This window comes from Acipenser ruthenus, chromosome 15 (assembly GCF_902713425.1).
Source record: "Acipenser ruthenus chromosome 15, fAciRut3.2 maternal haplotype, whole genome shotgun sequence".
NCBI lineage: Eukaryota > Metazoa > Chordata > Actinopteri > Acipenseriformes > Acipenseridae > Acipenser > Acipenser ruthenus.
The window spans coordinates 19,024,508-19,048,871 of record NC_081203.1 but is presented as its reverse complement, the minus strand read 5'-3'; the positions used below and the strand labels follow the sequence as shown (position 1 = coordinate 19,048,871).

The window sequence follows — 24,364 nt, the reverse complement described above, 5'->3', positions numbered from 1 at the left end:
CATTAGTATGAAGTTAAAGTGACCAACATCAAAGTATTTAGTTGGAACAAAGAGTGACATAAACTGCCTGGACACTTTATTAGGACCTGTTTACCTCAATTGGATTTGACATCGCCCTGAATTAAAGATGTAAATGAAGTTGATCATGTGATGTGACAGGGGCGGAAGTGATTCGAAACCACAACAAGAATACATTAGTCATGATGGTATTTCAGACTCGTTAATAGCTTCTTTTAAAACATGTTTTTGCATCTTGATTTTTACTCAAGTTTCCTCAATGCATATAGTATTGTAATGGATTGGTGGTGGAACCAGGAAGCAGCAGGAGCATCATGGGGTGGGAAGGGCTGGGGGGGGGAGCTTGGGACTCTGAACTCCTGTACATAGTTACCATTGGTTGTTTTGTGTTTCTGTGTCTATTGGTCTGTGTTGCTCTAGATTTGCATACATGTGTTACTTTGATTATCATGTTGTGTCTGTCTGCTTTCAACCAGGTCCACAAACTCTGTAGGTGATTAATGCTGTGGCCTGGTTGAGATTAGTCATCGGTTCCTGTACTGTGTGATTGTTTAATAAAATAGCTTTTTGATTCATGTTAAACACTGTTTCCTGCACTTTCTTCCACTGCCACTACACTATATTACTATGTTCAGTGCATTAATATGAACATGTGTGTTCAGTTGGGTTTGTGAAGAGTATGTGTTCTTATGTTGCTTTTTTAATAATACAGCGTTCTCAATGCATCCATTATTGTTGATTATTACCTGATATTGATTGCCGTCTACTGCAGTGATTTTTTTTCTTTGATATCAACTTTCACACTAAAAAAACAAAGCTCCAGCACTTTGTCTTTCTGTCCCAATACTCAAATCCTGCTGACGTGTCTTCCAAAGTAGCTCTGAGCTCTGTGATGTTGACAGATCATTTACTGCACTGTGGATGGAATGATATGAAAGTGGATCATGCGTCACACCAACACTGCACCAGCAATATGACAGCAATAGGGCTTACTCACAGACAAGGCTAAAAAGGCATTATAATGAGTCTTTAACCTTTCCACTGCCGAGGAAAATGAAAGATACATGTCACTGTAAAAAACACGTCCCTATTATTTTAAGATGTCTGCAATCATGCTGAGTGGTTTGGGGTTCTCCCATATTGAGTTATTGTCATTTTTCTCTGAATCTGTCTTTACCTGGCTTTGAGCTGCTTTGAGCTCATCTGGAGTATCCTGAGTGTCATTATCATTCCATTTGTAATGTGATATTTAAACCCCACTAGCCCTACCTACTCTCTATATAAAGACAGAGAGATTGGATGGGGATGGCAGAGTTGAAAGGTGACAATAGGTCGTGCTATGCAAATGAAGGAGAGGGGGAGGGAGGTCTGATTTTTTTAATACTTTTTTTTAGTTTTTGTTTTTTTTGAGGGTGGGGGGGGTTATATCTTTCTTTATTAACAATAAACTGGGTCAAATCTGAGTGGTGGTTGAACAGGCGTTTGGCTATTGCAAGGAAGGTTGCGGATACTACTGAAGTGTACTGAAGTGAACCACGAGTTTGTTCCCCAAATTATTACAGCCTGCTGTATCCTGCACAATGTGTGCCAGGACCGTAAGGAGGTGTTCAGGCAAGCAGAGGAACAGCTACCTCAGCCGCCAGCAAGAATTGCACAACAGCGATATGAAGAGGGTCCTGGGACAAATTGCATTGGCATACAGTTATACACATTTACATAGTACTTAGTAGTACTTTACAATAAAGATGTTTTGACAGTTGTTTGGAAAGCTATTTGCAAGTGTATTCTGAAGTACTGTACAGTAGCTGTAACCACCTGAATTCACAAACTCACAATCAAACATTTGTTGTACTAGTTTTAAACAGAAACTTGGTAAATACAATCTGTATAATACTTTACAAACACATTTAGATCAATGTATGATTAGCAGTATGCAAAATTCTCGGGAAAATGGAGGAAAAAGTGGGGTTATCTGCAACATCAATCTGATAAAGGAAATACTGCTAACTAAAAATGTACTTTCTTGCTGCTATCTTTGGACCATGGTAACTTACATATTCCCATGTGACTTTTATAGCGGCTTTAGGAAAGGACTTGAACGAGCTAATTAACATTTTCACGAGAAACTCGTGCTTACATGTGTAAGTGGGCATTGATTTCATGAGCATTTCCTTTATCTCATAAGAAATTGAGACTTTCAAGGTGAAATACTGAGACCTTTTTTTGGGACATTTTCACGAGCTTTCCCTGCCAAGTTTCATGCGCATTGTCCATTCACGTGAAACAAACCAACATGTAAACTAGCTTATTGTTGCATGATTTGAATGAAATGAGGAAGACTTTGGATTCTTCAGACAAGCTCAAAGCTGGGTAAATGCAGATTTAGAGAAAAACGCAATAATGACTTAATACTGGTGGAGCAGCGATCAGCAGGCATTTCATATACGGTTTAGAAAACTGTCTGCAGAGCTGGATGTCTGACAGTAATCAAACCTGATCAAAACCGGACAAAGCCAGTGTTTTTTAAAGAACTCAAATGTATTTCAGTGTTGACCTCCCACTGCAACAACCCTGCTTTACAAGTTAATATGTCCAGTTGACCCTGTTTCTTATGGTATAATAAGATGAACACTTTGGGTGGGACAAAGGGGTTCTTTCACATCACACAGTTTGCCAAATGAAAAGAGATGCATACATCATAATAGAGAGGGTCAACTGTACTACCATTCAAAAAATATACCATAGTAAAAGCATAGTAAATTATAATAAAACATAGTGAAAGCATGGTAAAGCATGGTTGCATTCTAAAACCCAGAGAGGTATGGTAAATCATATTAAAAAAAACAAACATAGTAAACCATGCCAAACTTTAATAAGGGTAACTTATTATAAACCTGTTAGCATTATATGTTAATATAAAATCAAAAAAGACACATCCAGTAGTTAATGCCGTTCTCCACATCTTTAGATTTGTCAGCTGGTAGCCTGCCGTGCACAAGAGGATGCAAATTCAAATGTTCTGAAATCTGGAGTTTTGATTAGCTGAGAATGGCTTCATGGTTTTTAATTACAATACATGGCTTATGAAAGCCATTAGTCATTGGTACATTGGTAAACAGACTAAATAGACTTTATAAAGGTCACGTTATTTTATAAATCATTGCATTCGTCTTTTATTATTAACTGTATAGCTTCCTTTTTCTTCTGAAATCACAGTGTATTGAAACACTAGAGGAAGCAGGCTGCTTCATTATTCACTTCAAACATTTTGAGCTTCTTGTGTCCTGGAGGTGTATTGATTATTACTAAAATCACCTAGAACTGTAACTACATTAGAAGCAGTATCTCATGTACTGTATAGTACTGTATGCAAAGCAATACAACTGTTCTACTGTTTGTCTTTCATTTCTAAAACTGATGCCGTCTAATTTTCAGTTTCAGCTCATCAGCCAACGGTGAAAGTATGAGAATGTTTTACTTGACTTACACTGGAATGATTATTATTATTATTATTTATTTCTTAGCAGACGCCCTTACCCAGGGTGACTTACAGTTGTATACAAAAAATACATATCAAGAATTACAGTACAATTAAGAACAAGAGACACAATACAATGACTTCAGTCCTAATAAGAGCAAATACAGTTCAAGAGCAGATAACAGTGTTGATAGTTACATCTATGTTAGATTTAACTGTCATGCTACTTATCTCTCCAGGACAGTGTAAGTCATAACCACACCAGAAAAAAAAAACACCAAGTTGGTCTGTGACAAGCAAACAACTGCCAATGAAAGGGAGCTTATACATTCTGGCAGGCCTGTAACAAGTTTGTATTGCTCCAGAAAACTGGCTTTCCACAACAGCAGGTCAGGGTCAAGCAGAACTTGACAGTGCTTTATTGAACAGCAGAATAATCCATTCAAAAGAAGAGCTGCCCTGTAGTTGGTGACCGCACTGTAGGCAGGACTTACACACTTGATATAGTTATCCCTGTAGATGGGACTTTATTTACGTACTGAATCAGAATTGGTATATCCTGCAGATTCACCAGTCTACGGTCATGTTTCAAACTCCAAGCATTTTACTCCCTGCTCAGTCAGAGATTGTTGCGCTGACAAGAACATGTGTTTCATAATTGCTATAACTTGCAATCTGATTGTGTGTAACACTGACAAAACATTGAAGAAACACAGACAAAGGTAACATTTTCCATGAAGTGTCTCTAATTACTGTGGATTTACATAGTAGATACAGTAGAGTAGATAATAAATACATTGTAACTGTGCATAATAACACTGTAATTATGTGTAAGTACACCTGTATTTACTAAGTAACTACCTTGTAAATACACAGTCATTAGAGACATGGGTGATGTAAGTATAGGCACAGTGCAAATAATTGCGGATGCAAAATTCAAATTGCATTGCAGCCAGGCAATTATTTTACACTGTGCCCTATGTAAGCTTAAGAGTAATACAAATTACAATTACAATTGCCCAAGTGCAGGGCAAAATCCTTACATCACATTATAATGATTGCACCCGCTTAGTATTCAGATCCTGCCCAATTCCATGCTCTTTTCTTCATGACAGAAAGATATGCATCAGTTCATTGATAAAAAAATGATTTCTTTCCAAAATGTTTATAACATTTCAACACTAGCAAGCATGCATTAACATATTGACGACACTTGCTTTTGTATTCTTTGAGTATGTCCCCCCCCCCCGCCCCATCACTAGGGTTACATTTAAATTGTGGTGCTGCTTGACTATCCGGCTTTTAAGCATGTTTCTAAACAGATATCTATTTTACCTTGTGTGGTACCACATATGAAAATACATATTTGGATCTTTCAGAACAGTCCTTTTGAGACCTATGTGTTTAACCTTTGATTGGACCAAACCCTAGGTTTACTGGTGAGTTTGAGAATACCATGATTGTGGGACAGCTATAATTAAAATAAACACTAGAATACTGTAACAGGGAGGACCCTGTTGCTGGTAAAAAGGAAGGCTTGACCAGAGCTAAGCTGATTGGTAGTTCCTGATTGGCTGGGAAGGGGGGGGGGTGCCCAGGGGAGCTAAGCCTGTTTAAGAAGGCAGCAGCGTCAACATTTGAGGCTACTGCACGGCCATTGCTACACAGATGGGTGCTGAGTGAAAGCTTGCTTTGTGTACACCAAGGAGAGAGTCCGCTCCAGAGGAAAGGATTACTACACAAAGCTCTTCCACTCCAAGATGGTGCTCATGAAGGCATTGCCCAGCCAAAGGGGGCTTCTCTAGGTCAGTTTAGGGGATTTGATCCCAAACAAGTATAGAGTGGTTTCATAATGTAGTACAGTAGGTTCCTGGAGCAGAACGTATCTTTTTGTGAGATTAGCATTGTTGATACCCTAGTGTCAGGGCCTGTGTTGTGATTAAATCTGCCCACTTGTGCAGTATGTAAACACCCACGGCTCTGTGTCTGATTAAGTGTTATTCAGTGACGACCCACGTATGTAACATCGCCCCCCTGTTACAAATACAAACCTGGCAATGTTATAAACACTGCACTCACAGTAAAGCTTCTTAGTATGCCTCGGTTGCACAAATCGAGCACAAACCATGGTATGAGGTGCGTGTGCCAAAGTGGCACACTGCTAAATTCATGTTTTGCCCACAGCATTACTTAAAAGTTCATCTGAGGAAACTGCTTCCCTCAAAGCAATACTGCACCGATTAACATACATCTTCAATTGTTTGAATAAGGGCACCAGTAGTAATTGGCCCTTCTCACAAATGTCGAACTCATGAGTTAGTGAAGAGTAATCAGCTTCTTCATCCCCTTACCTTTTAATGATGTTAGCCATCATTATGTGTGCTTCTTATTGCACTTACTCAGGTGCTTTCACTTCAGTAGTTGCTCAATTCTTTATTATTTTATTTTTTATTTTAGTGTGCCCAATTATTTGACCTCCGATCTTCTCCCCAATTTGGAATGTTGACTTATTTTTTTCTCCTCAATGCAGCAATTCCCCACACAGCTCAGGAGACCTGAAGGTTCAGTGGGCATCCTCCTCTTTAACACCCAGGAACTTGAGAGCAGATGTCAGCGAGCCTCTGGAGGAGAAAGGCCAGCCCTGCAGGTGTTCACCCGAGCTCACTGGGCTCCTGGCCAGCAGGGTTCGCTGTGACGCGATGAGGAGAAACAGCCGCTGCCGGTTTTGCCTCCCTAACCCACGGGAACACCAGAGCCAATGCGACACTCCCTTCGGACTCCCCAGCAAAGACTGGTTACTTCGCAGAGCCAGGACGTGAACCTGCGCTGTGTGACTCACAATGCGCACCACGGGGCTGCGCTTCTACCCGGTGAGCCAGGTTCACAGTATGTTTACGTTCCTTACAGGAGGTTCAAGTCATAGACCTAGTGGTTGAAAAATTACATTTAGTTACTAAGCTTGGTCATTAGTGATCTAAGCAGAAATAGCAATAGAGAATTTTACAAAGCAATGAGCATAGAATATTAAACAGATAAGAAATTTCATGTAGATAACATGAACTATCTTCTTAACTTTCCTTCACTATTGGAACTACTGTAACCACATTTCCACTTTATCTCATCAGATTCCAATATCAAACTGGGGCAGCAGCCACTTCCATCTGCTGTCTACAATCCAATCTGCAACCGGGACATTACACTAAAGCCAAAGATCACCTGTCTGTATCATTTTGTCCAATCTTCATCATTTGTTTCTACAGTCAAAGATTTCAAACCCGCCTCTCAGGGCATTCATTAACTAGCTTCCACCATCAGCACGGGTCTGGAGAGATGAGGTTTTAAATGGGGCTGACAGAGTTCAAATTGAAATCCATTTGATCTGCTGCTGATGGAAATGAACAGGTCTGATTTCAAATCGCTTTCAAAGCAATCCCAGTGGCAGATGGAAATGTTACAAGGTTTGTAGAACACTGTGGCATATATATTGCACAATAAAGAATGCCATTGCCCACTCACATGCATACGCCCATTCTACCAGTCTTATCGGGATATTCCGAATTGCACTGGAGGCGCTGTGTTTGCTGGATGTGCTTGGCTGCTGTTTTTTCCTCTGCATTGCCACTCAGTTGCTGACAGGGGGATTCCCTTGCCCCTACATATCAGTGTGTTGTTTGTGTTGGAGCTATGGTGTTTCCCTATCTCCCTCTCTCTGTTTAATGATCTGCGGTCTCCATGCTTCCCTGCATCTCAGTACTAGTCTCTTTCTCTCTCTTGCTTTCTCTCTCTCTTGCTCTCTCTCTCTCTTTCTCTCTCACGCTCTCTCTCTCTCTTGCTCTCTCTCTTGCTCTCTCTCTCCCTCTCTCTCTTGCTCTCTCACTTGCTCCCTCTCTCTTGCTCTCTCTCTCTCTCCCTCTCTCTCTCCCTCTCTCTCTTGCTCCCTTGCTCTCTCTCTCTTGCTCTCTCTCTCACTGGCTTCCTTTTCCTTTCTTCTGCTTGTCTTGATCTGCAGGTACACCCAGCAGCTTTTCTTTTATCCCTTATATTGTGCAGTGTTCCGTAATACCGTAATCTTATCATATAAGAAGCAGTTTCATTTAACACCTTTAGTATAGCACACATCCCTTGTTAAACACACCTCCCGTGATAACACTCACCCCCCGTTTATAACACGCACACCCCCTTGTATAACACGCACCCCCCGTGTATAACACGCACCCCTTGCTCAAGTGTAATACACAGGTAAGGCCAAAAGTTTTGCATCACCTAGAATTTTAGGATTGAGACATAATTAAAAAAAAAAAAAAATGACAATTTGAAATGGAAAACTACAAAGTGGTTATTAAACATTAATCAGCACTATGCACTGACACCCTATGGATTTAGATATCGCTGGTTCAATAAAGAGGTGAGCTTTCCTGTTCACATGTTTATTCTCAAAGCTATTTACTTCAAATTAATGCAGAAAGGAAAAAAGACGCTCAATAAAGTGATCTAACCTGAAATAATACTATTCATACATCTAATTTGGGGTCTTGTAAGTAGTTCTAAGCTGTTTTTAATTTGTTATTACATTTTTATATTACATTTTTTATTAGTTTTTTATTACAATTTTTTTATTGTAATTGGTATTTTTTTTATCTGACACCCTGGGATCCTTCAAGAAGCTGCTTGATGAGATTCTGGGATCAATAAGCTACTAACAACCAAACGAGCAAGATGGGCTGGACTCCTTTCGTTTGTAAACTTTCTTATGTTATGTTAAGACAATTTACTCTTTTGTCAAAAGGACACTTAATACAATTATATTTTTGTTACCATTTTGTACCTGTTTAATATGTGTATATGATGATATATTGCTTTCTCTGCATAGATCATTATTTAACTGTGGAATCTACTTCTGAAAAAACTCATACAAGCTGCATTTCTGTAGGGGGTTTTCTGAATTAGAAAGGTGTGGTTTGAAAAATAACCACTAGGGGTGTGCAGCTGTAATTTCTACTTGTTCTGAAACCGTGGCAACTGCGAGCTAGTAAATGAAAAATCTCAACACAAAATCACATTTACAGAAGGGACAGAAATTATAGCTGCACACCCCTAGTGGTCATTTTTCAAACCACACCTTTCTAATTCAGAAGACCCAGTTGTTGAAGGTGATCTAAGCACATTCCTACAGAACACACACAATAGGATATTAAACAGGAAAGAACTTCAATAAGATGAACAAGTAAATGATACAGTCGATTTTATGGAGAATATTTCCCATCGGTTCTTTCCTGCATACGGTATGCAAGACCTCAGCTGCACCATGTAGAAATGTATAACACGTCAGGAGTTTTTCATTGTAGAAAGACTAAGATAAAGCAGATTGAGGTTTATATGGCAGTATAAAAGACACAATGATAGCCATCAAAAGCCACTATATTATTTGGCACTCAGTTCAGAAACTTCAAAAGGACAGGAGGTATTGAAAAACTTGAAGTAATGCATTAGACTGTGTTAATTTTAGTAGCTGAGGTGAACTGCAAATATGTTGCATAAGATAGCTATATTTGGTACAGTATTGACATTTAGTAGACACTGCACAGTTGCCACATGTGCAGCATTCACTACAGCCCAGAGGGGGAGCTGTTTTCCCTCATTAAGGGGTTTCAATCCATATGCAGTTCAGTGTGATTTCCATTTGCTTCAATTGTTTGATCTTGGCAAGATGTTGTGAACAGCTGATCGGAGCATCATCACTGCAAGGGCCTGGTGGAAGTCTTGATTCCCAATTAGAAGCGCTCAAAGCTGTAGCATGACTTACCTGCCTTTTATAAAGAGCAAGTGCTAGTTAATGCATCTATATGTGAATTAGGGACGTACAGCACCCACTATGGGTTGGGGTTGTGACCATATAGAGCACTTCAGTGGCAGCTCTACCTACCAAATGCCAGTGCTTCTTCTCTCTGTGACCAATCCCTTTAATCTAAAGCTGCATTTCCACTGCCACAAGCCCCATTCTGAACCTCATTCTCGATGAGCACGGAGCTGTTCCAATGATTGCCTCCTCTCCCTCTGCAAGCAGCTTCATTCAGGTCTCAGTGAGGAGAATGGTTACCAGTAAAGTATTCTCAGGGCAGGTTGAGTGAGCACACAGCATGGCTTGAAACAGAGGAAGACAAGATAGGTACTGAGGGGCAAGCTCTTTTTGTTCCCTGCATGGAGTGATGGAGAACCAGTAAGTTCTTTCTCTGGTGGTTTAAAATGTCCTCAACAAATAGCTAGAAAGATGATGCTGCATGTTTGTGAACCTAAGGCTCAACAATTCTGCTGCTGACTGAATTCTTTAAATATATGAATACTCACACTTCAGTGACTGTAAATTATATATGCACTACCGGTCAAAAATTTTAGAACACCCCCATTTTTCCAGTTTTTATTGAAATTTAAACAGTTCAAGTCCAGTGAATAACCTGAAATGGTACAAAGGTAAGCGGTAAACTGCCAGAGGTTTAAAAAAAAAGTTTAGGTTACCAAAAACTGAAAAATAATGTACATTTCAGAGTTATACAAAAAGGCCTTTTTCAGGGAACAAGTAATGGGTTAACAACTTACAGCTGTTCTGCAGCAATGGAAGTAAATTTAGCCTTGAAAGTTGATGCTAACAATTCCTATAGGTGTCCCAACTTTTGTTGATTACTTACAAACCCTCTGTCCGTATAAAAGCAGTGTTGGAACAGACTGTGTTACTACACCCTCTTAAGCATTATTTGGACAGTATTGTACTGCAGGAGGTAGTATATTGCTCTCATAATGGCGAGAAAAAGGCAATTAACAAAGGAAGACAGACAGACCATTATAACCCTTAAAAGTGTAGGTCTTTCCTTTAGAGAAATTGCAAAGAAAGCCAAGGTGTCAGTGAGTACAGTTTCCTACACCATCAAAAGGCACTTGGAAACTGGAGGAAACTCTGACAGGAAAAGGTCTGGCAGACCCAAAGCCACAACAGAATCAGAAGACAAGTTTCTGAGAGTCAACAGCTTGCGTGATAGGCGGCTCACAGGACAACAGCTTCAAGCACAGCTTAACACTGGTCGAAGTAAGCAAGTCTCAGTTTCAACTGTGAAGTGAAGACTTCGAGCTGCAGGTTTGAGTGGTCGAGTGGCAGTAAGAAAGCCATTGCTAAGATGGCAAAATAAGAAAAAGAGGCTTGCCTGGGCAATGAAGCACCGCCAGTGGACTACTGAAGACTGGAAGAAGGTCTTATGGATCGATGAATCAAAATTTGAAATCTTCGGTTCATCACGCAGGGTTTTTGTACGCCGTCGATTAGGCGAAAGGATGGTTCCTCGGTGTGTCAAACATGGAGGAGGAAGCGTGATGGTCTCGGGCTCTTTTACTGGATCCAGAGTCGGCGACTTGCACAGAGTGAGTGGCACCCTGAACCAAAACTGCTACCACAGCATTTTGCAGCGCCATGCAGTACCCTCTGGTATATGCCTAGTTGGTCAGGAGTTCATCCTACAGCAAGATAATGACCCAAAACATACCTCCAGGCTATGTCAGAACTACCTTAGAAGAAAAGAACAAGACGGTAGGCTTCAAATCATGGAATGGCCAGCACAGTCTCCAGACTTAAACCCCATCGAGCTGGTTTGGGATGAACTGGACAGAAGGGTGAAAGCAAAGCAACCTACAAGTGCAACACATTTGTGGGAACTTCTGCAACAGTGTTGGGAAGAACTTTCCGAACAATATTTGATTTCCATTTTAGAAAGAATGCCACGAGTGTGTTCGGCTGTTATATCTGCAAAAGGTGGCTACTTTGATGAGTCAAAAATTTAGATTAAATTTTGTTAAACAAAACGATTTTGACCGGTAGTGTATATATACAAATCTGAAGTTTAGCTTCAGATTTGCAGGTTTTGTTCATTTGGCTTTTCATAATACTATATTTATTCATTCAAATCTATTTTATTATGATTTGTAATAATGGATCATAGAGCACACAGGAATTATTTAATTAGTTATTAAATTGTCCGGGGGGGGGGGGGGGGGGGATGTAAGTTGCCTCCACTAACTCCTTCAGGGAGGTTGTGGTTGAAAATCTGCTGCTAAAGTCTGACCCATAGAGTCATCATTCACTTTTGATGATTTTATTCTGCAGTGTTGTGTATGGAAGTACCAGCCACCCAAGCAGCTTTTATATATTACATTTGATATATTCCATTGGCACGAGAAAGTAATGAGTCAGCCTGGTTATGCAAAAGTGTGTGCTATATGTGGAAGTGTTTAAAAACCTAAACCTTTAAAAAAAACAAAAAGAAAACAACCTGGATTCTTGTTTTTTTAATTCAAGAAACAAAACAAAAAAAAACGATGTTGTAAAATAAATATTTTTTTTTTCTTTTTTTTTAAACAGCATTAGATAACCAGTCAGGTATTCGTGTGCTTAATAAGTAACAGTATGGTAATATGTATTTTTGTGTAAATGCAACTATATTTGAAATACTGGAAGGCCTCTTGCATTATTAAAACTTTTAATAATATGAAGACACACGGATGCATACCTATATGTGATTTACCTTAGCACCTCCCACTTCATCTCAGTTTCAAGTCCCTCGACGATCGCCTGCTCTCCCCTACTTTTCTTCCCTCCCTCGAGTTCGATGAGCTCGTCACTCCGCGCTGCCTGCTTCTCAGTGCGGTGACAGCGCTGGTAAACATGGCGTCTGAAGGGATGATTTTAACAAACCACGACCACCAAATTCGAGTAGGAGTCCTCACAGGTAAATCCAAATACGCTCTCTACCTTAAGGTTTCGGCATGGGAAGCACGCTGGGTGAAACTGCACCGACTGTCCGTGCTCTCCTGCGCCGCTGCAGTGTGTGAGTTTTGGGGTCCTGGTTCTGCAAGTCTGCTTGCTCGTGCAGTTGCTGTGCTGCTGACTGTAGCCTGCCCCTTGCAGTCGGGGGTGATTTAAAGCTGTCAGTTTAATACAGCTGGGCCGAGACGCATTTTCTGCTAAATATATATAGTTATATATTAAATGTTTATTTTTGTAAAGCTGCATCTTGACTGTAGCAATGCAAAAACCCCAATGTCAAAAATGAATTATTCATATGCCGTATTAAGAGTACATGTCAGTTGTTGGAAATGTCATTTTGAATGAAAAATGAGGTAAATACGCTTGCATGCAAATGCTGAATACTGTATCATTTGCTGCGTTCTATTTTAAATGGACAGGAATACTGTATGTTACCAATTAATCATATGGTGACTTTTTTTTTAATCTCCATAGGAAATTGAATGGTTAGAATGAAATGTCAGCCACACCATTATCTGTTTAGTTGTATGTGAGCATTGTAAAACGAAAAGGAAAAATGGTTATTTTAATATGGCACCGCTCATAACCAATGTTAATGTTGATGTATTTACGATTCATGACATCTGATTTTTTGGGGGGGGGGGGAATGGGGGATGTAGCAAGTGATGTGAAATAGATTGCCGTTCGTTATCTGTCGAGTGCAATATATTGTTTGCTCAGCTTAGCATTTAGAACGAAGCAGGTTCATAATGATTAATTGAGATCTGCGTAATCAACATGATACAGTAAGAAACAGAACAAAGCAAATAAGACTGCATTGTAATCGTTATTTTATGCTTCAGTATTAATTCCCATATTAGTATTCATAGTGGGGTTTATTGTGATTGAACAGAATAGGTAGGAGTAATCCGCTGGCTGGCTTTTGAGTAGAGGCATTGATTTGCTTTATAGATATGGAGTAAAAGGGAACTACAATATGCTCTGAAAAATATCGGGCTAATGTATTTAGTGTATATGTGTGTGTGTGTATATATATATATATATATATATATATATATATATATAAATATAAAATCTCACACACCTTGGCTGTACGACTTTGGTTATCAGCTGTTTGAATTTCATTTCGGTCACGGGTTTTGTATTTAAAAGCTGGAGTGAATAGTACGGTGCAGCTGTTTAAAGTACGGCTGATTCGGAAATATGCAAGGGAACCCCCACCCCCTCCCCTCCCGCTCTGATTAGAGGGAGCTGTTCTTAGCATTTGGTGCTGAAACCGAGCCTTCAATACATCATCGTATTGTGCACACATCAACCGCTGAAAACATGTTTTATTTATGTATGTATGTTTTTATTTATTGATGCATTCATTTTATAAATAACATTACGCAAAGAGAGGTGTTTTCCATGAGACATTCCCGTATATTTTAAGCACGGAGCAGCGTTTCACAACCTGCGAATCTTATAGAATCTGATCTTGATTTGTCTGCGATGCATTGCCATTTCATGGAGGCAGATCAGTATTGATGACAAACAGAGGTTGACAAAGTGTGAAAGGCAGATTACAGGAGTACGTGCTTCCTGGCGTTCATCGTGCAGGCACCCTTCTTTAAAAAAAAAAATCAAATCTCTATCTGAAAGAGCACACATGTATCTTCTGTAAATGGCAGATTTTTATAGGGTTGTGGCTGAGCCAATATCATTACATCAGTTGTGGTCTCTTGTGACCTTTGTAATTATCTAAGGATATCATGGGAATCCCTGGAATCTGATTTATTCTATGGTTTCATTTTACATTATCCATTTATCATCAATCAACAGTAATATATATATATATGTGTGTGTGTGTGTGTGTGTGTGTGTGTGTGTGTATCTCTCTCTCTCTCTCTCTCTCTCTCTCTCTCTCTCTCTCTCTCTCTCTCTCTCTCTCTCTCTCTCTCTCTCTCTCTCTCTCTCTCTCTCTCTCTCTCTCTCTCTCTCTCTCTCTCTCTCTCTCTCTCTCTCTCTCTATATATATATATATATATATATATATATATATATATAACTAATCAAAATACTGTATTTACATCTTAACACTATACATTTAAGGAAAGGGATTTTTTAAATCTGGAAAACAGGCCTGTTTTTTGTATATATTAATATAATCATATCGATATTTAGTGTTTACTGTCACACAAAGCATGTTATCCCTAATTAGACATTTAACATAACCATAGGTTCCTTAATAAAACATATCATTTATGTGTTTAAGGTTGAATGCATTGCATCTTTGTAATATGGTTTTTGAACAGCATTGCATGTGGCTTTTTGTAGGTGTAGAAAGTCCTCTTAAGGTTGCACACAGCCAAGTATTATATACCTAATGCTGTATTCTAACACCGTACCATCACTGCAGTGGGTAATCAAAGCAACATGCTGCTCCTGTGAGTTTCTGAATAATACACAACCTCATGTTTTAATCAAATGAAGAAAAATGTCATGTACTAGCATTTCTGTGAATAAATGTCAAAACTGGTTTTATATTGAATATGTTAAGAAAAGCAAGCATAGCATAGATGCCTCTATTTGACTTGACTCTGAAAGTGCCAATCATGGTAGTGGAAGCTGTCCAGAGCCACATCACCTCCATTCTTTACATAACACACCAGGGTGGACAAAAAAAAAACACCTGCCATAAGACTGTGAATAGGGTGTACAGACACCATGGGCCAGAGTCCTGCGTGGGTCCATTTTTTACGACCCGCTTCCAACCCGGATCCGACCTGAACCAGCAACCCGCTGCAACGCTGTCTTGAACCCGCAAGTGTTTGTCCTTTACCTACTGCCTGTGTCGACTGACTCTCACATTCACACACCGATATCTCTACCATTCTCCACAGATTGAGTTTATACAATAGGATATACAGCATGGTAGCTTTCTCTAGTGGTCTGGATATATTTTAACATTGTAGCATATTAACTATCTCTACTTACTTTACTATAAAATACCTGTCTTCCTTTTGTGCCACCAGTTGAAAGGGAGCTACGCCTGTGCTTTCGTAGATGTACCAGTTTGGTGGCTGTGGTTTTACAAGCAATGAATTCAGTCACGTGTTCATTATTTCCAAAAGAATTCCACACTTCTGTTTTACCTCTCAAACTATTTCCTCTACATGCTATAAACCCTGCGCTATCTTTTGTTTCAATTCGTCCACAGACATTTTTAATATCACCAAGTAGACGTGATAAAATGATCTTGTGACATATCAAACAAACAGCAATACAAACCGAGAACACTACTTAGTCAGCTGAGTGCTCCCTAATCGCCTCCTGCTTTAGTGCAGGAAATACCAGTACATTTAATTCTTTTGACCTGCACCCAAACCACAAACCGCGAAAAAGTTCACATTTCGACCCGAACCCGACCCGCTTTTGCAGGTACCTGACCCAATGCAGGACTCTACCATGGGCAAACAGGGAATGAGCAACTAGGAATGGGCAGAATGACTTCCTATTATTTGTGAATGTTCTTGTGAAACAAATGGGATGTCACGTAACTGTATATATGTATATATGTATATATGTACATATTTATATATATGAGGTCGGCACAGAAAATCCGGAACCTGGTACCCAGGTCTTTTTAGGGTAATAATATATCTATCTATCTATCTATCTATATATATATATATATATATATATATATATATATATATATATATATATATATATATATATATATATATATATATATATATTTTAAAATCACATATGTTAATCTTTTAAGTGCATGATACATATTTAAATACTATATAGTACACATACATTTAGATCTCTAGACTTGTGTAACCTTATGTATATATATCACTGGCATGTATTCTGTAATATATAAAAGATGCATCTCCCTGTTGCAAGGTCTCCCTGTTGCAAGTTTCAGCCTCATGATGGGCAAGACTCCTGTCTTGTAGTATGTGCTTCCTTCACCAAGGCTGCGGCCACAGAATTGCTGGTGTTTCACAAGGATCAAAAAGTGATGACTGTACTGGACACTACAGAGAACAGACTTTGCAAGAAATTTCCACGCTTAACTTCCCATAAGCAATTAGAGGCAGCAGTCCAAGTAACAAAGGGGATCACGTGCTCCCCATAACAATTAAAGCACCTTACAGACTCGACAGATAAGTGCTTTCCTGACTCAATATTTTGCATATTTGTCCAAACCTACGTATGTGAACATGGCTCTGAAAGAGTTAAGGATTGTCCCTAATGGTGCCACATTGCTTATTAGAGCTGGATCAGAGAATCTATAGAGCCAGCAAGTCTAGTTTGTCCTCTTGCAAGGCTGTTTCCATTTGGCAAAACCGTAGGCTACTAATGCAAGCCCCCGCCGTTCAGCAAAGTGAAGCACCCAACAGACAGAAAATGAAAAAAAGAAAGGAATTTGGGGAAGTCTTATTATATTTCAGCAGCAAAAAAAAAAAAAAGATTTTCTAGTAGAAAGAAAGAGAGGCAGAGTAGATAACATACTTGAGGTTGCGTGGGAGGACTTCAAAAGTAAGTATATCAGAAAGACAAGAATCACGGCTAGGAAATGGCATCTACATTTAGATGGAACTCTCTCAAGCTGGTTAGATTAAAAAGAATAAAAAAATGCTGCTTTATTGTAACATTTTAGATGTATGTTTAATTAGACCGGTCCTTTAACAGCTTCCTGAATTCCCAGTCGTGTGTAATGAAGGTATACTTTAAATCAACCGCAGATTGACCAGCTAACTGCCTTTTAAAATAGGTTATTCCACCAATTAAGGTTGGCCAAATAACTAAGGTCCCGAAGGGGGCATATTTGGGTTGTTTACGGCTATCCTCATGGGTGAAATAAACTCAGCACTCCGTGAAGGTTCCTGGAGTATCATGTTTATTTACCAATGTATGGATAAGAAAGTATGTATAAACCTAAATTGGAGAATTACTTTCATTAGATCACTTTTGACATCTGCTTAGCAACCCAACTTGGAACAGTGAGATCACTCTGTAGAGTTCATTAAGAAACAAATATTGAACTCTAGAACACTTTTAGTTTGTATGATTGCCTTAAATGACAGTGAGATGAACTGTTACTGCAGTGAAAGCTTTTGAAAATGAATTTGTGAATTCTAGAAAGGAGGCATCTCATTTAGGAGTGATCCTGAAACATGTATAGATTGGGTTCCTCTGATTTGCCCCAGGCCGAAAGCACATTACCAGCACACTTCTTTATTGTTGACTGACTGGTCCGCATTGGTCATGCTGTTACTGTAAATATTTGGAATAGCAGCAGCACTTCGACTACCATGATTTCAAATAAATTAGTTCAGTTTTGGCTGCAGGGTACATTCTGAAGAGGTATTTTTGCGAGATTGAAATAGGGGCAGCTGTTTTATATTCTTCAAAAGTGTTTTCTGATGCTGAGCTATGTGTTAATGTATATGAGTTGGCGGTGTGTGGTGTCACACACAGTCTTTTACTTTTAATATAACGTAAGAAATCAATCAATGCCTGATACAGATGTGTGCATCAGTGAAGGCATCCAGTGCATTGGACACAGCAGAATTTCCAAGTGAAACCATTGAAGAAGCAGCTGCTTCAATGTGTGCTGATTGCTGCTCTCCACAGAGGTTAAGAAAAGCTGACAGCAGTCGGCACATACTCCAGCAGCTGCTGAGTTCATTGTTTCAATTGGAATGGCAGATTAGCCCAGTCCACCCCATTGCCCCGGACCTGGGTGTCAGCAATGTACAAATAATTTTAAACTTGTGCCTGTCAGAGAGTCTCCACTCCAGTCATTTATTTTTCTGCCTCTACAGACAGGATACAGCCTGCCTTTTTGGGGATTTTATGCAAAGGAATATAGACTGGTGGTGTATAACAAGTGTGACAAACTCCATTTGTTTTGCTATGCATGGTAAAATATGAATTGAAAACAACAAATTCTTGAATGCATTCCCCTTGGCTTGTCAACGCTTCGGTAAGACAAATGGAATATTAAGCAAAACAGCTTCGTTGAAAGTTTTTAAAGTAAGGAAACTTAAAAGGGTTTTCCTTAATTAAAAAAAAAATTATAAGAGTTGTTCCTTTTTAAAATAAATTAATGAATAAATAAAACACATTCAAAATAAGAAGTCCTTTAAAGGAGCATATCAAGGGTATTTTTATGGGTCTGTATGTGTGAATCAGTCCATTAGAGGAGTTCTGTTTTCAGTTCTCTAAAAACTGATGTAGAATCTGAAAGAATAGAGAATCTCTGGACCACGTTCCTCGATCTGCAAGCATAATTCCGTCTGTGTGGAGCTCAACGTCACTATGAGGCAGTAATCTGAGCATGGTTAGAGGAAAACTACCTTCTGTGTTTCTCTTTCTGCCTTGCTTTATTCATCGTTTATCACTAGAAGCCAGGAAAAGCCGCGACAGTTTCAAAAGCAAAGGTACATGTAAACTGTAACCTGGCTGTAGCTGTGCTGCATTGTGGTTGGCAAGACATGGTTAGGAAAGTCTCTGCTGTCTGTTCCTATTGACCTGCACTCTTACAGTGTTTTCACACTGCTTTAATTTGGACAATGAAGCAGCTTAACTACTGAATGATCTAGTGCTACCTCCATATCACTTCAAACTGGTAAAAATAAAACGCACAACTCTGGACAGTTTATGAAGACAGCAGTGCAGACAAAGTACAGTGAACCAGTATCTGGCATTGCACATGCCTGCTCCTCACTTCCTGTGTAACCTGCGCCATGCTGCTTGGTTGTTGTTATTTTTACTCCTATGTAATGAGCAGTAGGCTACAAGGAGTGATTGCGCAATAACTAGTCAAGGAGTGAATATGAATTATAACCTTGGAAGTGTATGTCAATGGTTCTAGAAAATATGGCTACTGGGTGTTCAACATAGAACTACATGGGGCAGTATTCACAGAACATTAATGTTGTAAATGCACAGGGGGCTATCAATGTTGCTTGCTAAATATCTTAGCATTATTATTATTTATTATTATTTATTTCTTAGCAGACGCCCTTATCCAGAGCGACTTACAATTGTTACAAGATATCACATTATTTTTATATACAATTACCCATTTATACAGTTGGGTTTTTACTGGAGCAATCTAGGTAAAGTAACTTGCTCAAGGGTACAGTAGCAGTGTCCCCCACCTGGGATTGAACCCACGACCCTCCGGTCAATAGTCCAGAGCCCTAACCACTACTCCACACTGCATAGATAACTCCACTGTATTTCAAGGTTTTTAATACGCAATCCATACATGTGTTCCTTTTACTACCACTGCAGAATGACTGGGTGTGAAATGTATAAATTGTACCCCCAAAAAACAAGTTTCTGCAATGGTGACTGTCAAAACTGGTATTTGATTGTTGAGTGATCACCTCTGCACTGTTAGTCCAAGCACTTCTATTTTCAGATTCACAAACTAACACTTGGCAGTACGACTGTACAAGTAGTGACTTGTTCCGAGTTCTTCACACAGACTGCTCAGTAACACTATTGATGTAGTGTCTTTTGTTCTGCAATGGTGGATTTGAAGTAAAAATGTATACCTATCCCATATTACTGTGTACATGACAAACAGAAGCCTGACACTGTTAATTCAGTGTCCAACATTTACCATATATTTTTGTAAATTAATCCTAAGCAAGATTGTATGCATTTTACACTAACAGTTAAAACCTCGAGACCTATTGTCACCTCATATGTATAAAATATCGAGACCTATTGTCACCTCATATGTATAATGGACAGTGGCATTAAGAGCAAACGTTTAGATCAATTGAATAGACCCCCTTAACTTGTTAAGTATTTTAACTGCGACATCGGTTCACCTAAGTCACAATTATTTGAAACTGAGAACAACAGAAGACTGAAATGTGCACGTTTAATTTTGTCCCCACCAGTAGTTCTTCTGTCAGCACATGATGCTTTACCAGGAGCTGTAATTACCACTGTTCAAATCCAATGAATCACTGAGCCTGGAAAAGAAAACATATTTTTAGAAGTGGTGGAAATGTAGATATTTTATTTTCAGGTCTCTTTCCTTATATTTAATTTACCACTCACCTATGCTTAAGTTGCTTTGTAGTCACTCTGTCAAGGCTTTTGGTGCTTGCAGGATGTTAATTTCAGCCTCCCGTTTCTTCTGATCAGCAGATACCACCAGTGACAGTCATATTGAACAGTAACATATCCTTTCACTTGGTCAAATGATAGGACATCCTCTTTGACTGTGATTGATTCTTCTCATTGTTTTGTTGACTGGGAGAACTCTCATACAATGACTTTTGCTTTGGAAACTGGTTGAAAGAAGTGGCGATGCCGTGTGCTAGGCACAGTTCTTACCTTGAAGAATCGTTGCTCCAGAACTTCTTGCTCAGCTTGCCATTGTGCTATCATGAAGTATTCTACTTCAAGAGCAGGAATGTTGTCTTTTGCAAACCTGTGGAGTCTGGATCTGGCCATGGTATGGATTCTGCAAACTGGCTTTTGTTGCCATTCGTTTAATGGTTCCTCCTACACCATCACAGTTTGCCATGAGATGTTGCAAAGAAGTTCCACTCTGCTTCCACGCCCAAATCTTCCAAGTGCTTGCAAATGTTGAGGACATTTTTACAGTTCTTATATTGCTCTGCACACCCATCAGAGAAGTAATAGATTTTTCTCAGGCACCTCCCAGATATGTTCTCCAAGAACCTCAAAAGATGCTTTTGAAAGAGATAAACAGCGACTGTGTCATGAGTCATGCATTCTGATATTGCAGCATGTGCTGAGAATTCCCATCTTTGTCTCGCCAATAGCAAACAAAAGAATGTATGGTTGCCTGAGAGTTGTTCTGGTGGTGTGATTGTGCTTCATCTTGCATGATGGAAGTGAAGTTTTCTGCATAATCACCAACAACCAGGAATTCATTTTCTTATAGGAGTGCACCCCTCAACTATTGATAATATGCAGTCTGCATCTTTGCGATTAAATCATGTCAACAAAGATGTTGGAGATGGCTTGTGAAAGTCTCTATGAACTCATCAACAGGTTCATTGATTGTCTGAAGGGTGGATCTGTCAGTTGTAGTCCACTTCCGATACTCAACTGCGTCCACTAGGCTGTCTTGAAAGAGCATTTGTAGATGACTTTTGAAATGTTCAAGTGATGGACAATTCTCACACTTTCCTAAGTGGCATAAATGTTTTTGGAAGAGTACCAGGTTTAAGAACACACCTTAGTTGAGTTATAGTTGGGTTTTCTTGTTTTTCACTTTATGAAGGGCACATATTGATCTGTATTTAATTCACCTGTGTGTTACACTTTATTCACATGTTTATAGACCAAATGTGTTAATGAATTAACATTAATCTGTTACAACTGCACCAGTTCACTGCAGCTTCAATTTAACAAGTGAGTATACTTGATTACAGCTAAATATATTTGTTTAATTGTATTAGGTGTGTAATCGCTTCACTTAGAAGATTCACCTGACACTGCATTCAACTCTGTGCTGTGCCTCAACCAACTGCAGGCACAAAATGAAACTTGCAGGAAATGTAGATAAGGGTCTAGGCTACAATCTATCAAACATTGACAAAAATCCAAGGTAACACGATTTGAGCTGAGTGAGGTCAAAGGTCACAGAATCACACAACTTTTTTAACTTACACTTCACAGAAGCTTCCGTAGAATGATAGTGATATTATGATAGAGCTTTAAAACACCTCCAAAACTACCTTTCTGTGTCCAAGATGGGTCATCTTTGATGAGCTGTATCTCATGAACGGGATGTCACTCAGGCCTAAAATTGACACTGTAACCACTTCTCCCAAAGGCAAACATACATGGACATTTTTATCCAAATCAAAGTAGGTCCAGGTTTTTGGTGATGTAATAAAGTTTCATACCCTTGCAGAAGTAATGCTGAATTGTTTATTTTCCTGGTTTATAAATATGTGAGTGTTCTTTCGCTGGAGAATAAATATCCCTGTATTGTTGTTATTTTATCAAAAAGGTCCCCCATCGTCTTTTTTTTTTTTTTAATGCGGATTGCTGAAAATTGTATGAGCCGAGAGCTGTATATGGGGAACCTTGCCTGTCACTCCCCATAGCCAGTGCTGTGCCAGCAGTAGTGCTAACTCCTCATAGGGTTAGGAAGATTAAACTATTTGGTGATGCACGACTAGAATTAGAAAACAGGATTTTTTTTTTTACTGCAACCGTAATGTAGAACACTCAAAATACCCTGCGATAATAAGGCATATGATTGATTATGATGAAGGCTGTAATTGTAAACGATGAGAGCTATTATGTCACGCTTCTGATTTTTCAACTTTCATTTAGCTGTCGACAAATGCCATGTTAAGCAATATGAAACTCTGTAAAGTAATTGGCCGATTGCTTCATTACTCAGTTTACTGAAGGAATGCTCAAATACATCTGAACTGCTTAAAAGGTAGCAAAGTTTTTGATGAACTACTGTACTTCCTCTGATTTATAGTTGATACAGTAGATGTACAAGCTGATGGTTTTTTTTCCCCCTGGCTTCAATCTGTATTCATTACTCATCAGAAATGAAATATGCTGTTAGAATTAACTGCTGGTGGATTATCCCATGCATTGACATTCACTGCTTTACCTTCTTAGACCTATAAGACTGAAATCGCAGACTAATTCACAATAAATGGCAAGTAATAGGTCATTTGAGTATCCCATTTGTAATTTAGGGGTTGATTTGATCAACTTGTACTGGGATAAGCAACATCTGGATTTTCTAGAGCATTTTACAGCATCAGGTAAATCTAGATTGCATCATTTATTTTTAGAGGTTATCCTGAGAACTAAGGATGATGGCTGGTGCAACCCAGGATGATTACCAGTGATGTAAAGGGCTCTAAAACATCTAGCGGTGGCAGGGTATGCATTAGCGTGATCAAATCAACCCAAAGACAGTACTACAGATGACAAATGGGTGCTGCTTCCTGGTAGCGGATCACTTCCTGTGTTGTAGTGCAAACTCGCTCCAGCGGTCTCGCTGTAATCAGACCACATGACCGACGACAGAGGATGCAGCATTCTCTCTCTCTCTCTTTGATGTATTTGTATATGAAATTACATTGAAAAAAAACTAAAATAATTCTTGCCGCAAAAAATTAGGACAAGTAATAATGTTAATAAAGCTAATAAAAGGTAAGAAAACGGATTTCAAAGTAAAACTTTCAAAGTTTTAAAAAGACATTCCTTTTTATTCCTGTTGAAGTTTCCAATGATTTAGTTTACACAGCGGCAAGTTACATTTATGGAAATATAGAACTACTCTAGATTTCACGTTGCAAAAAGGTGAAGAAACAGTTTCTTCTTTTTTTGTGGGGGGGGGGGGGGGGATTAAGGATGTACGTCATTTAGTATGAAATGTATATTTATAGTATTGCTCATCCAATTGTGAGGGAACTTGTTCTGAGCAAATTCTTGGGAGGATTTAGAATCTAGGTCATAGTAAGCAACTTATGCATAAGTCCTGGCAGATGAAGGCCATATCTTGGGCACTGCTAGTGCGTATATAACTCTGTACAGGTATAAGATATTACAAACCATGACTGCATGTACTGTTCCTATTTACGTCATAACACAGTTTCATAGTTGTTTCATAATATTAAGTGTGCAGAAATGTTTAGGCTAATAGCAATTGTAGTTAATTTTGGTACACAGTTATGTTGGCTTTCCAGCATATCTGGTAATAGAATTGTTTGTTGCTGGCCAGAAAGCCAGTTGGCCATTACTAGGGTTTGTTTGTGAGGAGTGTACAAAATACTGTAATAAATTGCTCACCTTTTGGAGTAATTTGTTTTGATTTGACCCAGGATCTTCATTGAAAATCGGGAAAGCAAATGAGTTGAATGTAAAACAAATATATCAACGCTAAAATGGAAGCCTATGGATTATTTTAAGTTTATTTGTTTATTTAGCAAACACCTTTATCCAAGGCGACTTACAGAGACTAGGGTGTGTGAACTATGCATCAGCTGCAGGGTCACTTACAACTACATCTCACCCGAAAG

General features: G+C 39.0%; 1 protein-coding gene across 22 annotated transcripts in view; it reads left to right on the top strand.

Annotated features, from left to right (window-relative positions):
* Positions 1–12,095: 12,095 nt before the first annotated feature.
* Positions 12,096–24,364, top strand: part of LOC117422321 (gephyrin) — a 214,596-nt gene continuing 202,327 nt past the window's right edge. For 8 of the 22 annotated variants that reach the window (XM_058987323.1, XM_058987319.1, XM_058987316.1 and 5 more), the window contains exon 1: positions 12,097–12,264. In XM_058987323.1, coding sequence (XP_058843306.1) covers positions 12,201–12,264 — 64 coding nt within the window. In that variant the 5' untranslated portion in view covers positions 12,097–12,200. Of the gene's footprint in view, positions 12,265–24,364 lie in introns of all 22 variants that reach the window. The other 14 variants (XM_058987330.1, XM_058987328.1, XM_058987326.1 and 11 more) reach the window with 6 other exon arrangements.